This window comes from Centruroides vittatus, unplaced genomic scaffold (genome assembly GCF_030686945.1).
Source record: "Centruroides vittatus isolate TY-2023 unplaced genomic scaffold, ASM3068694v2 contig_546, whole genome shotgun sequence".
NCBI classification, from domain to species: Eukaryota; Metazoa; Arthropoda; class Arachnida; order Scorpiones; family Buthidae; genus Centruroides; species Centruroides vittatus.
The window spans coordinates 925,549-939,381 of record NW_027122322.1 but is presented as its reverse complement, the minus strand read 5'-3'; the positions used below and the strand labels follow the sequence as shown (position 1 = coordinate 939,381).

At 29.7% G+C, this 13,833-nt stretch overlaps 3 protein-coding genes across 6 annotated transcripts in view; all 3 read right to left on the bottom strand.

Annotated features, from left to right (window-relative positions):
* Window positions 1-13,833, bottom strand: part of LOC136978578 (limulus clotting factor C-like) — a 225,199-nt gene that overhangs the window by 94,802 nt on the left and 116,564 nt on the right. The window lies entirely within an intron of this gene.
* LOC136978575 (coiled-coil domain-containing protein 50-like) overlaps window positions 1-13,833 on the bottom strand; it is a 175,656-nt gene that overhangs the window by 115,958 nt on the left and 45,865 nt on the right. For 3 of the 4 annotated variants that reach the window (XM_067274300.1, XM_067274301.1, XM_067274299.1), the window contains one exon: window positions 10,017-13,514. In XM_067274300.1, coding sequence (XP_067130401.1) covers window positions 13,342-13,514 — 173 coding nt within the window. In that variant the 3' untranslated portion in view covers window positions 10,017-13,341. Of the gene's footprint in view, window positions 1-10,016; window positions 13,515-13,833 lie in introns of those variants that run through there. The other variant, XR_010881248.1, reaches the window with a different exon arrangement.
* Window positions 3,703-7,871, bottom strand: mRpL51 (mitochondrial ribosomal protein L51). Its single transcript, XM_067274258.1, has 3 exons — window positions 7,709-7,871; window positions 5,229-5,342; window positions 3,703-3,962 (listed from the first exon to the last, which is right to left on the bottom strand). Exons 1-3 carry the CDS (start codon window positions 7,833-7,835, stop codon window positions 3,751-3,753), a joined length of 453 nt encoding a protein of 150 aa, XP_067130359.1. The 5' UTR covers window positions 7,836-7,871; the 3' UTR covers window positions 3,703-3,750.

The following is a 13,833-nucleotide window of genomic DNA, read 5'->3' as shown; positions in this document are numbered from 1 at the left end:
TTACCAGTACATCTTAACATGGCAGTTAATATTTAAGTTTATATAGTAATTAGCATGCTAAGATTTAAATTGCTCAATTCCTGATCGTCGAGTAATTAATATGATTATAACAAACAGTTGCTTTATATGCAGTAACAAATGTATGATCCTTTGAAATACTATAAATGCTTCATTTCTAATATGACACAGAACATAAAGTAATAAAGAAATGTCTTAGAAAAAGCAAACAAAAATTTAGAATAAAAAAAATAAATTCCTATAATGAACGGTTATCACCAAGTGAGGCAGAGATTTCAAGCTTGAAGTTATGACATGCTTTTCATAGCCTAAATATGATTCTGACGTTCTACCAATTGTACTTGGAATGTAACTTGAGATTTTTCACATACTAAGAATGTTGTATTTGAGTTTTAAAAGATATACTGTATATTCTTCTTGAATAAGCAATAAAGACCTATAAAACTTTAAGTATAACATGACTAAATATATTTCACAATTCCATATTTGAATTTCAGTTAATTATTTTAATGACTTATTCAAAATTGATCATAACTTCAAACAGCTATATACAGGGTGGGCCAGCGAAAACGAAACGGCAGTGTTCGTGTTCGTCCAAGTAAAGCGCTCGGACAGGTCGATTTTACTTTCGAGGGGACATCTTTCGCAATAAAGTTTTTGCGAAAGTTAAAGTTCTGAATATTAACTAAACAAACATTTTTTCGAAATAAATGTTTGCTTAGTTAATACAAAATAAATGAGTTTTTAAAATTTTTTGTTGTCTGTTGTATTCAGAATCGCAAAAACTTTATTGCAAAAGATGTCCCCTCGAACAAAAGATCGACCTGTCCGAGCGCTTTGCTTGGACGAACACGAACACTCTGCCGTTTCGTTTTCGCTGGCCCACCCTGTATATAGAAATCTGTGGAGTAACTAAGAGTTTGCTCTGGGGAGATCTAAAGTAATATAATCGGAATGAAGAAAAATTAAACATCTCTTAACTCTCACTGCCGACAAACGAGTATCCCTTATATAACCACCAGAAATGTTCTAGGATGTTCCTGATATATCACTGATACTTTGAAAACAAACTCAATATTCAAACCATGATCTTTCCTCCAGAACAATTTAGTAAAGTAATATAAGTAATTGATAACTAAGCATTCATTTTTTATTACAATAAGAAAAGAATTAATTGATTGATATTGAATTATTCATTAATAAAATGTAATTTTAGATTTGTTGTTTAAGACAAATTTTTTTAGTTTTTATTCCTAAAGCCTCTGAGGAGGGATCCAACACCCGTATCACCCCCATAAGTATGACACGGCTAAAAATTAAATTTTTGTTTAAATATTTTCGGACACTTTTCTTGTCGTCGCTACTCGATAAAATCTATTAAAGTTAATATCTCGGAATTACCGGTAAATTAAACATTTTTCAAAATATGAAAATGAAATTGCATGTACTGTACGAATCAATTTGATATGGTTTGTATATTCTTAATTAAATATTAACGATTTGAATATTTCATTGACGTTAAATATTAACAAATGTATCTCGTAAGATATCTGATATAAGTAGATTATTCACTTTGCTAAGAATCTTTCTAGTATTATTATTATTTATTGATTTGTTTCAACTTCCATGTTTAGAATATAACATTTCTTTTCAAATTACTTTTTCAGATACAGTGTATAATTATGTAAAGTATGTTCAGAAGCAGAATGTCTGAAAGTCAAACAATAGAATTGCAGGTTATAAAGAAAATTACACTCTCAGATAGCTAAAAGGAAAATTATGAACTCTCTTAAAGTAGGAAAATTTTAATTTTTTACAGAAAATATTTATTATTTTAAATATATTTGTTATACAGTGGTGCCTCGAATAACGGACTGGCTGCGAACAACGGACTTTCCGGCATAATTGGTGACTGCTCCATGGGTGCGTTCTTTAATAGCGGGCGCTCTGCGTCTCCGCTACTACGGGAGTGCGCTGCTGTTTGTAGGCATTTAGGAACGACGGTGAAAGAAAGAAAGATGGCGGCGCCCGCACTATCGATAGTATCGTGATGGAGGAATCTATAATTCTAAAATATGAGCTTTAAAAGGCAAAAGAAGAGTCCCAATTGTAAAATTTAACCATAAAATGAATTATTTGTTAAAAGAGCATTCAAAATAACCTCGAAAAAAAATTCGTAAAGACACTTACATCACCGCGTGCGCTAACTGGCGCTTTCACAATTTCTAAATTCTCATTCATAAAACCACATAATGGGCCCGGAAACGAAACTATCTGAGCCATGGAGGACGCCATGTTGCTTTCCACCGTAAACTACTGCTACAAGCGGCCGTTTTTGCCGTTCGACGGCGTGCACTCCCACCGGAATTTAGGAACGCGTTCCGCAGGAATTTTTAAACGGATGTCGCTCGCGCAGAGTTACGCGGAGGAATAAAAGAACGCATCCCATGTTCATTTTTTATGCTGCGGAATGAATTAGATGTTTTAACATGTATTTCTACGGGAAAATGCGTTTCGTATAACGGACGTGCACCTGGAACGGATTAAGTACGTTATATGAGGCACCACTGTATTTACAGTTATAATGCATAAAACATTAAAATCATAGATTAGACAGAGAACAGACAAAAAAAATTACTTTACGCAAATGTTACAAAACTATAATTGGCAAAAATATTCACTTCACAATAGCTCAAAAGTTTTGTTTGTCAGAAGAAAATGTACGAAGTACAAACTTGGCATAATAAAGGCAATTTGAGGGTGTTAAAAAAGTACCATGCACAAAAGAACAAGTTGTCTGAAAGTTAACTAAAGTCATACAAATAAAGATAGTTTGCGACAACTATATTTGTATGCATTATAATATAAAATACAAGTTAGTTACCTTAGAATTGATGTCATATTATAGTATTAAAAAAGCTTCGACTCAAACTCAAAGAATAATATGCAAAGAATTTAAGCCACAATTTAGAATACAACTTCATTGAAAAACACATATCAAATAAATAGACGATGCTTCATACTAGCACAATAGAAGGCTTCCAGAAGAAAGATAGTTAATAAATCATAATCAAAATTGACAAAATAGACTTACCTTCTCAACAACTGGAACAAATTAATCAACACATTCAACAAAACCTTTAACATCCAGCAATGAAAATTTTAATGTAAAAACTTTGACAAACATTAAAATTTTTATTACTGGATGTTAAGGGTTTTGTTGAATGTGTTTGACAAATAGACAGAATAGTGATTATTACGTTAATAGTCAAAAAGTAAAATGTTAGTATACAATAATTTCTGTTTAAAAAGTTTCAAACTACTTTAAAAACTCTACATTAATCATATAAAACTTAAAATCAACCTAATTAGATTAAAATTTCCATTAAAATCAATCTAAAATTAGATGTATAACTATTTCTCTCTCTCTCTCTCTCTCTCAAGATTATCAATTTGAATTATTGCATAACACAAATAAACTTTATTTATTTAAATTTATTAATCTGAATTTTCTATAAGATAAGTAATCTGGGTAATTATCTATTTGATTAATACTATACAACAACCAATTATACATGTAGTAGTGGTTAGAACGTTAACTAAATGATAGCTGTCCATCATAAATAATTCATATGTATGTATGCTATAAATATATTTATCAATGATAAAATATGAATCCAGAGATATTTGTAAACTACATATATTTTATTTGTTATTTAATTACATATACAGTTAATTCTCAGTTTTCCTATTTAACCACTTATACAAATATCTAATTCTCTTGTTAACTAAATTCCATTTTGCTGGTCTTGAATACTGCCAATGAAAATGCGTCACTCTCTGCCTTAACAACATTTGAAACTCATTTCCTTGAAAGCCTCTCAACCAACCGGGAACATTAGTGAGAAGCTTAACTGGATGAATACTGCCATCACCCAAAATATCTAAAAAATAAAATAACGTTAGTGACGATCGTCAAAAACATTTATGTAAAATTATATTATTAATACATTGTGAATTTAAAAGAATTTCACTTAAATTTAAATTATAATATATAGTGTAGTTAACATTAATGTCTTAAATTGGATCCTTAAAAAGAAAACACACTGAGTCTTAACACAGGTGTCTTTGTTGTTGCTTTCAAACTAGCCCTTAAGGGCTAGTCTGAAAGCAACAACAAAGACAGGTGTCAACAACAATAACAGGTGTTGACACCTGTCAAAGACAGGTGGAGTCCTCATTATAGTGCTGGAGTCCAACAATTTTAATGTAAAAGCTATCAAATGATGATTCTTTAATGATTCCATATATTCTGATATTTTGGATATTTGAAAAATCTGCTTTTATAAATACTTGTTTAAAAAACAAAAAATTGAAATATTTCACAAAATATTTATTTAAATGGAAGAATTTTTATATTTAAGCTGTGTACAAGAAATCCTTGTTAGTTTGAAATTCATTGCCACTTCGAATTATCTGAAGATTCACATATTTCTGTACAATACGACAAATGCCACATAACTGATATAATTTATTAAGAAAACGGAATACAGCTACGTATACAGAATGCTATTTTCTCTAATTAATAATTAATAATTAATAATAATAATATAAATAAACTACAGGTAAACAGCACATGTCTAGTGTGAAAACCTCATAGGTTTCCAGATAGATTTTATGGAAAGTAGAGCAGAATTCCTCAAAATGTAGCCCAAATTATTTTTAAAGTAGTAAGTCACTCAAATGTGGTAGCTTAGATCTGTACAAATATCCCAATCTACTTTTAGCCCAACCTTGCAATCCCAAAACCCAGCCATATTTTATGAGATAAGTGAAAAAGATTAGTCCATGGGTAAGTGATATCCAAAAATCTGTTACAGTAAAAGCAAAGCCTTATTGACCAGATTATAGTCTTTCTCGGTCCATTGTTCTCTTATAGTACGGAGGCACTTCGATCTAAACAAACAAGTTGACGTACGAGTATCACTGTTCGGACAGAATTTTCACTTCGAATTCCTTAACGTATAAATGTCTATATCCCCGGTTGGGACAAATAGTAGATTATGAACTAATATCCAAGTTCAAATTAATGGGGACTTAATTAGTAGAATTATAATAATTATTGATACATTAAGAAATTATCGTAAATTTTTCAATTCTGCTAATTCTAATCTTAAAAACATTGTAAAATCAAAAACTTTTTCTCTTACCAATATAATCATTTTGACCAAAAAGTGCTTTTTTATTACTCCAAGGATTTTTTGGTTTATAATCAGGGATCACTTCTATCTTTTCTTTATCATTTTTCAAACGAGGTAAAGGACCTACAAAATTTCATAACACATTATTTTTAATTACAAAAACCATTCAACAAATTTATATTAGTGAGGTTGAGGCCAAAGTTTTAAATGTGAAATACCAATTCTAATTTTATAATCTATATATATAATCGAGACGAGTTGATGATGATGATAATGATAATGATAATCATCGCAGAGCCCAAACAGTTAGGAGTTGGAAGTTGAAATTTGGTACACAGTTAGGGTATGTCATGAGAATGCACACTAAGAAGGGATTTTTCGAAATTCCTCCCCACAGGGGAGAGGGACAGGATTAACGCTTCCATCAACGATGGAAGTGTTAAGAGAAAGCGACGTGCAAGATGCAGATGCAGTATTTTTTCATTTTTGCGGGAAATCGAACATATTTTTAGACCTATCTAAAAATTCTGTAATTAGTCTGGAAACAGGGAAGACCCAATTCTTGCATTCTGTGAAAACGGATAAGGTTGACTATCATGTAATAATCTTAATATTCGCTAAAACAGTTAAGAATTGAAAGTTGAAATTTGGTGCACAGTTAGGGTACCAGATTTAAGTACCAAAGTGTTAAGTAACAATGGAGAACGAGAGAAAGCGATGTGCAAGATTTACGGGCACTGGAAAAAAAAGAAAAAAGAAAAAGAGTAATATGTTGGAACAAATTCGATTTTCAAATTTAAACAGATTAGTTCAGTTTTTCTCGACCTTTCTTCTTTAGAACATTCGATGAAAATCGAAGGATATAATCAGAACACGTAGTGAAAATCAAACAATATTAGAACATTCGATTTTCAAATTTGACCTTTCTTTAGAAAAACTTAGTTCGTTGATGAAATTACTCTTTTTTTTGTGACTATAATGTAATAATCTTAATCTTTGCTATCGTTACTTTTGCCCGAGCAACGCCGGGCCTACCTGCTAGTTTCCAATAATTCAAGTTAAAACAATTTAAATATTTTAATATTCAAATCGTTTTTAAATTCAAATATTTAACTTAATAATTTTTTTAATCTATTAATTAATGAATTTGAATTGTTTTCATTCATTCATTCTCCATCAGTTTTTCATACTGGATAATTATATTAGATATTTGGAATATATACCTTATAAACAATAATACTTAAAATATAAAATCCATGCCCTTCAGTAATTTGTTGAATCTCTCCGAATAGAAAATCGGCTAGTTTTGGATCCATTCGAATAAAACATTTTTTTCTGTCTCGATCTTAATTTATATACTACGATTTAAATTACTAATGGCAATTTTTTTTATTAAAAAAAGACAGCATAATATTTTGTTGACGTAAAATAAATACCATTTCCATGCAATCCTAATTCTGATATTAGGAAAATAGTACATTTAAGTTTCTCTTTCAAATTCTTAATCATTATAATAAACACAGCAATTAACATATTCACATCAAAGACCATCTCGATACTTTAGCATAATTCTAAGCCATAATACAGTTATAAAGGTGCTCTTTGAAGTGAATTCGAGTACACTTTCTTCGAAGACTCTACCAAGGAAAGAGGATGATTTTTTTTAATCTTTTACTTTAAAAGATCAACTACAAATTTAATTCATTTTAAATATTTTAACATAACGAAAACTATCAAATTTATCAAAGTACAAATTCATAACATATTGTTATTTACTCGACAAACGATCGTAATTAATTGGGCCACAAATTGTCGACGACAACAAATTTATAGCCTGATTAATTACGTTAATCATTTAGTCGAACATTTTTCGGCTTTGGAAAGTTTATTACATATACTGTTATTTACTTTCCAAAAATCGTATCAAACTTCCACATAGGGACTTTGTTGCTGCCATGTAAGAGATTATGCCTTCTATTACACGCTTTATTCATACAGTCAGTTTTAATGCAAACACTTCCAGCCGTATTAAACAATCTTCGACGAAGACCATTTATTATAGCCGAAAACATTGCGTTAAAACAGACCATATTGGAATTTACGGCGTGTCGAGTCGGCATCATTTTTGTACATCAAATGCGTTTACAAGGTTCTAATGCATCATCCGACTTCATTAACGAGCCGGGACTACGGTCCCTCACGGTAATATAATTTTTAAGTTTCGGTACGACGCACATCAGCACGACGTAGCTCCTCCAAATTCCAAGCTTAATGTGTAATGATAATTAGCTTTAGGGTTTTATGGAGACTATTTTAATGATGCCAAATCTTCATCATGGAAGATGATATCCAGAAAATTATAGAATTCGTGAGGACGTAGGAGAGAAGCCTAAGTGCTAGTCACGTGAGCTTCTGACGTTTCACGCATGCTAGTCACGTTGGTAGTGTTTTTCTAAAGTACATTCTAGTTTATTTTGTTGAATTCCTACCTCTTTCCAATAATGGGCTCTCGTAGCCATAACGTCTAATATATTTTTTCCGTTCAAATCGACGTACTGAAGCGTATACGGGAGCCTTTGGAATATTTTCTAGGATAAAATTACGAACAACATTCATTTGTAAATATTAAAAATGTCGACCACGTTTTGTAGGATTCAGTGTTGCCAATTCCTAATCGATAACAAACCCGACAATTTTTTTATTAAAATAAATATTAAAAAAAACAAACTTGCAAGTTTTAAGCAGGAAATAGTATGAGATATTTTCTGAACATATTTTCAATATAAAGAATAAAATTAACTTTGTTTTAAAATAAAACTGAAAATCCCATCCATCGAGTGAGACAAAGACCCGAAACGGAGCTTTCGGGTCTTTGTCGGGTCTGAGATTTCTAGAATATAACAAGCATCAGAATAAAAACAGTTTTGAGATAAAGTAATGTTTTATTACTGTTTCTTATATTTGATATTGCAATCGTTAACTGGTGATGAAGAGATGAAACATAAGAATCAATTGAGGATCCGACTCAGACTCGAACCCGAATCCTTCAGAATTGCAGGCTGACGCTTTCCGTTCGGTCAACACATTTATTTAAAGAAAAATACAGATAATCTATTGAATTATTTTTGTCCTACCGGCACTAAGAGTGTCTTTTTTCGTGCCCATCATAGATTCAGCCAGATCCACAATGGAGGCGGCTGACGACGAGGGACGAAACACCACATAGCTGGCCAGGCAGATTATGTATGAATTCCTGTATTTGACCCAGAAAAAAACCTGAATTTTTCAGATCAGCAGGCTTATGCCTTAGCCATCTCGGGCATTAATTTTAACCGAGAATTATGAAGATACGAACCCGTAAAGGAAAACAAACATGATTTCTATAATATTAGCTTTGGTGAAAACTCTAGTCGACTTTGACGTCTTCTAGTTGCAAAAAAGAAATAAAAAATTTATTATAGAGTTATTTCTATGTAGCGAGCAGGTCCAGAACTGAGTCTTTTTTTCAAACACAAGGCAGCATTTCTTAATTAAACTGGGGCATCGCGCCAGTTTAATTAAGAAATTCTAGACGGTGGGAAAAATTTAATGACTGTTTAATTTAATCTATGATTTAAACACGTTTTAAATATATTTTCCCCCATTATATAACACACAGTGTAAAAATAAAATCACTTAAATAGGATAATTTTACTGTTCTTCAGTTCTGGGAACGCCAGGAAAAAATTTTCTTTCAGTGGATTATCCGAACCCTGGAGAATGTTTATAGAACAGAAGAACCATTATACTAAATCGTATTTTGCTTTCGTTGCGTTAAAATACTACAATAATAGGTGTTTAGGTTTAAGAATGTAGAATACAATCAAATACCAAGTCCAAAATATACTGTACAGTAGACCCCCTATAACACGGTAGATAAGTTCCAATGTATATGAATCCGTGTTGTACGAGTCACTTAATACATGAGCCAACCATAGCCCGGCACGTGTGCGGTTTAGGAGCTACGGCTGTTTGAAAGGTTTTCTTCCATAAAATTAATCGATTCTAGACTAATTTGACTTAACATTTCCAAATCACGTATAATTTTTTGGGAATAATCCATATAAACTATGCTATAAACAAAAAATTGTAGGATTACTTACTGAGTGTACACCGTTCGACGACGACGCCATTGCTTAAGCTTGTTTTTGTCGCGAAGCGGCTCCTCGAACGGTGGACGCATGTTTCCTGATCAGAGAATTTTTCACAGAAAAATAACTTAACTTTGGAGACATCATTAATAAAAATATAATTTTTATGGCCATTGAATAATAATTGTTTTTTAGTAAGTCCAGTGCTTGTTTAAACTCGACGGTTTGTACAATATCCGCTATTGGTCCAGATTCGACCAATCCTGTCGCGACACGAGTCGGCGATGACGTTTTTACCGTGTTATACGAATACGATCACAATTTTTTCGCCGTGTTATACGAATTCGTGTTATAGGGGTCTACTGTAGTAACTTTTTAGACTAAACAGTGGAATACCGCACTAACTTGCGAGTCTTAAAACTTCATACTGGTAAAATGCTCTGAAAAAGTGCCTGTTGCGTTCCATGACACTTATAGTCTAGAAAATAAACAAAATGACTTATTTCATTCGTGGTGTAACAATTTTTTGGTAGTATTCTAAACAAGTAGAGCCAACTTCCTCCTCCTTGCCCAACTACTTTTGCCATTCCTCCCTTTTGTTAATTAATAATGAAAAAATGTGTATGAATTGTTGACAAAATGTAAAAGAAAAAAATCAGACAGCAAATAACTTTTTTTTTCTTCATTTTAATTGAAAAGACAGTTTTATGACAGCCAAGACATGGAACAACAATTTAATTGAAATATCAGAAGAGAAAAATTCATAATTTTTTTTTTCCTTTTTTTTTCTTTGCATTATTTGCACAGGCATTGGAGATATTTCAAAACAATTTATTTTTACATTATATTGATTTGCACACTTACATTAAAGAATAAAAATATGAAACCGTAAAAAAACTTAAAATAAAAACTATATTAAAATTTAAGTAATATATATATATAGATTGTATATATATATAAAAACAAATATATAGCATCATATAATATATTTTTGCATTATCTTATATAATTTTTATATTTATATATATAAAATGTATACAAAGCAAATGCTGTTCATCAAAATAATAAATTTTTTTCTTCTTATTTTGTAAATTGGAGAAATTTGTTGGACACAAAGAATACATCCATTATTTTGTTATAAAGAATGTAAAAATAATTTTATTCCGATCTTTTTTTTCTTCTTATTTTTCTGAAAGTGAAGGGATGGGGAAATACGGGGAGGTGGTAGTGCTTAAAGACTTCGAAAATTAGTAAAGTAAATTAGTGGTCACGCAATCATTTTGGTCATATTAAAATAATATATATAATAAACACTTCTATGAAAGGTTGAAGTATTTAGTAAATGTCATAAATTGTTTTTTTTAATGAGAAAATATTACAAAGTTCTGCCTCGCCACATTAAGAGAGCTGCGAAACCAACGGCATTTACGAGAATTGGGATTTCGTTACCTTAGATCTTGCTACTCGAAATTAAAAGCGATACGTATTTGTATTTTTGTCTTACAAATTTAGATATCGTAACGGCTCGTAACGAAATGTTTGTAAGAGTTCGTGGACGACGATAAATCCGTGTTTCAATTTAGAAACGTCGAAACAAATTTGCTTAACTTTAAAAAAATGAAATAAATCTAAACACGAAAGAATGTATTTATGTAACGAAATCTAAATGCTAATTATTTTTGATATTTAATGATTACATGGCCAATAATTTCCATTTATTAATTTTTTAAGATTTAAGAACCAAAACCACCCATACATGAGATTTCTCTGAAATTTGAAAATGTGCATTTATGTAAATAGACATGTACAGTATTTACTATTGAGAAAAAAAAAAGAAAATAAGAATTTCTTATAAAATCAAATTTTTTGGCACTGAAGTTAAAAATTCAATTTTAAGACTAAATAAATTATTTTAAATGCAAAAAATTAGTTTAGAAGAAAAGTACTTAGGAGTTATTTTTAGGTTATTTGTATACAGATGTAAATTATGTGTATAAAAGTTACCTAAAGTTAAACTTCTACTAAATACTTATGCAACACTTGAAAATTAAATCATCTATATTTATTTATTTACACTGGAAGATGAAGGTAAATTTGTTCTTTGCTTCTCTTTAAGCTACAACTATGCCAAAATTTGCAAATGGAAAATATGAAATATTTATTCCGTTAGATTTTTAAATGAAACGTTAATTTACACATTTCAAAGCGTCGAGATTTTTTTTCCGTGATTAAGTAGTTCTTCCATAAACTTTTTGTGCCAAATTTAATGGAAGAGTTTGAGAAATTCCAATTTTATTATATATATATATATTTATATACATATACAAAATTTACAATTGAAAATAATTTGATTTTTTTTTTTCGTATATAAAGTATTTAAAGATTGGAATAATTTAAAATAGGGAAAAAATCTATTATCTAAAAATACTGACCTGTAAAATTATAAAAAAATTAACAAATAAATTGCATATACGTTTCTTTTGATAAAAAGAAAATTATTGCTAAAGAATTATGTACAAAAAAAAAATTAAGGCGAAGTCTAGTTTCCATTTTTTTTCTTAATTTACTTTAATTTATCAGTCCAGCAGTAAATTGTTAAATAATAAAAACATAAATTATAGACAATCGATCCTAATTTACTTTGACACTTCGGATCTAGACAAATATCTAAGCAATCCGATCTAAAAAGAGTACGGGTTATACCGTAACAACGGTTAAATGGAATCTTATCATCATTAAATCAATTTATTTAAAAATAATGAAAATAATTTAAATAATATAATATATAATAGCGACTTTTGTAATGAGTATCATACAAAAAAAAGAGTAAAATTACAAATTCTTAACTGCCTTAAATGATACTATTTACTCGGATCAGAGCTGCCTACTCTTAAAAAATAATAATTAGAAAAGAAAAAAAATCTGTGTATCTGAGTGAAAAAGTTATAAACTGGGCCTATCAGAAAACATTAATGATGTTTGAATAATCTCTACTTTGAGTGCCGAGACAAATTCTGTTTTACCAAAATATTTTCATCGTAAGAAAATAGTTTATTGTTAATTTAACGCTTGCTAACGGTTTATTCCACTTGTATATCTTTACTTCTTATTTGCGTGTGTTGTATTATTGGAAAATAATATCAAATTTTATTGTTAAATATTTAAAAGGATTAAGATTATTTGAATTTTCTATCAATCTGCTCAAAAATATAAATTTGAATTGACAGCCTGTGAGTATGTTTCTCTGAGTTTTGACTAATTTTACAGCCCAGTATTATCATTTTTATTTTAAATGAATTGGCAGATAGAAAAAATATCAATAATGTGAATGTGATATCATCAAAACATAGAAACATCCACAAAGATATGTAAGATCTATTTCAATATACAATAATTTTAAAAATGTGGAATTTCTCATTTTCCATTATAAGACAATCTTTTCCTATTAATAAATACAGTTAGGGATGATATATTACTTTTTTTTTTTTTACTTCTAACTGTCATCAGCAAAGTAAAAGTCAAAGTATTAAAAATAAAACTATTTTTTTTTTTTTCCTTAAATATTTTCAAAATATGATGTAAATTTCAATATTTAAAAATTACATTTAATGGATTTCATTTTGATATGCTATGACTTATTACAGCTTACATTTGCTGAGTTATCTGTAAACTATTTTTAAATATTTTAAACATATGGACGTACCTTTTATAAAAATTGTGGAAAGGGAGATTCATTTCCAATGCATAATATATGTTATATTCTTTTACAGAAATATGCATAATATATAATATACTTATTTATATATTTATAATAATAATAATAATAATAAAAAAACAATGATGGATTTTATCATCTGGTCAACAAATTTCACTTATTTGGATAATTTTCAAACAAAGAGAAGAAAATTTTTTTGACTAGGTTTTTAAAAATTTCTTTCACATAATGAACTATTGAAAAAATATTTTTTCAAACGTAACCATAATCGAATACGTTACTGAGTCTTACAACCATCTTTTTCTTTTTTCTTTTTCTTTGCTTTATCTAAAGATGATGTCCTACGTTGTCCTTGAATGGGCATATAAGGTGGAACTGCTCCTTCACATTCTTCTTCTTCACCACACTCAAAATATCCATTATTAACACCACAGTTAATTAAAGAATCGCCTAAAATTTAAAAAATAACAAAAGTTAATGAAACTATTTAGGTTATACTTTATCAAATTAACCTTATGGATTACAAGAGAGACCTATTTTTAGTATTATATATATTATATTAATGATTCTGAGGATATGTTGGCTCCGTGCGGATAAAGTGATTAGCTAAACGAGCACTCGAGTTAAGAAGCCAGAAAATATTGTTTATTAAATGAATGGTTAACATTTTCGGCATGTTCATCATTCTATTGCCAGACCTTTACAGTTTAATGAATGTTCAAATTGAAGCATTCCAAATCAGTTATTCCATTTGGGTGTGTAGAACATT

Excerpts from the sequence above, each read along its gene's own strand:
- mRpL51 (XM_067274258.1), bottom strand. The coding sequence starts at position 7,835 with ATGAATGTTGTTCGTAATTTTATCCTAGAAAATATTCCAAAGGCTCCC. Across the intron at positions 5,343-7,708 it reads GAGCCCATTATTGGAAAGAG|GTCCTTTACCTCGTTTGAAA; the intron begins GTAGGAATTCAA and ends GAAATTTTGTAG. Across the intron at positions 3,963-5,228 it reads TGGTCAAAATGATTATATTG|ATATTTTGGGTGATGGCAGT; the intron begins GTAAGAGAAAAA and ends TTTATTTTTTAG.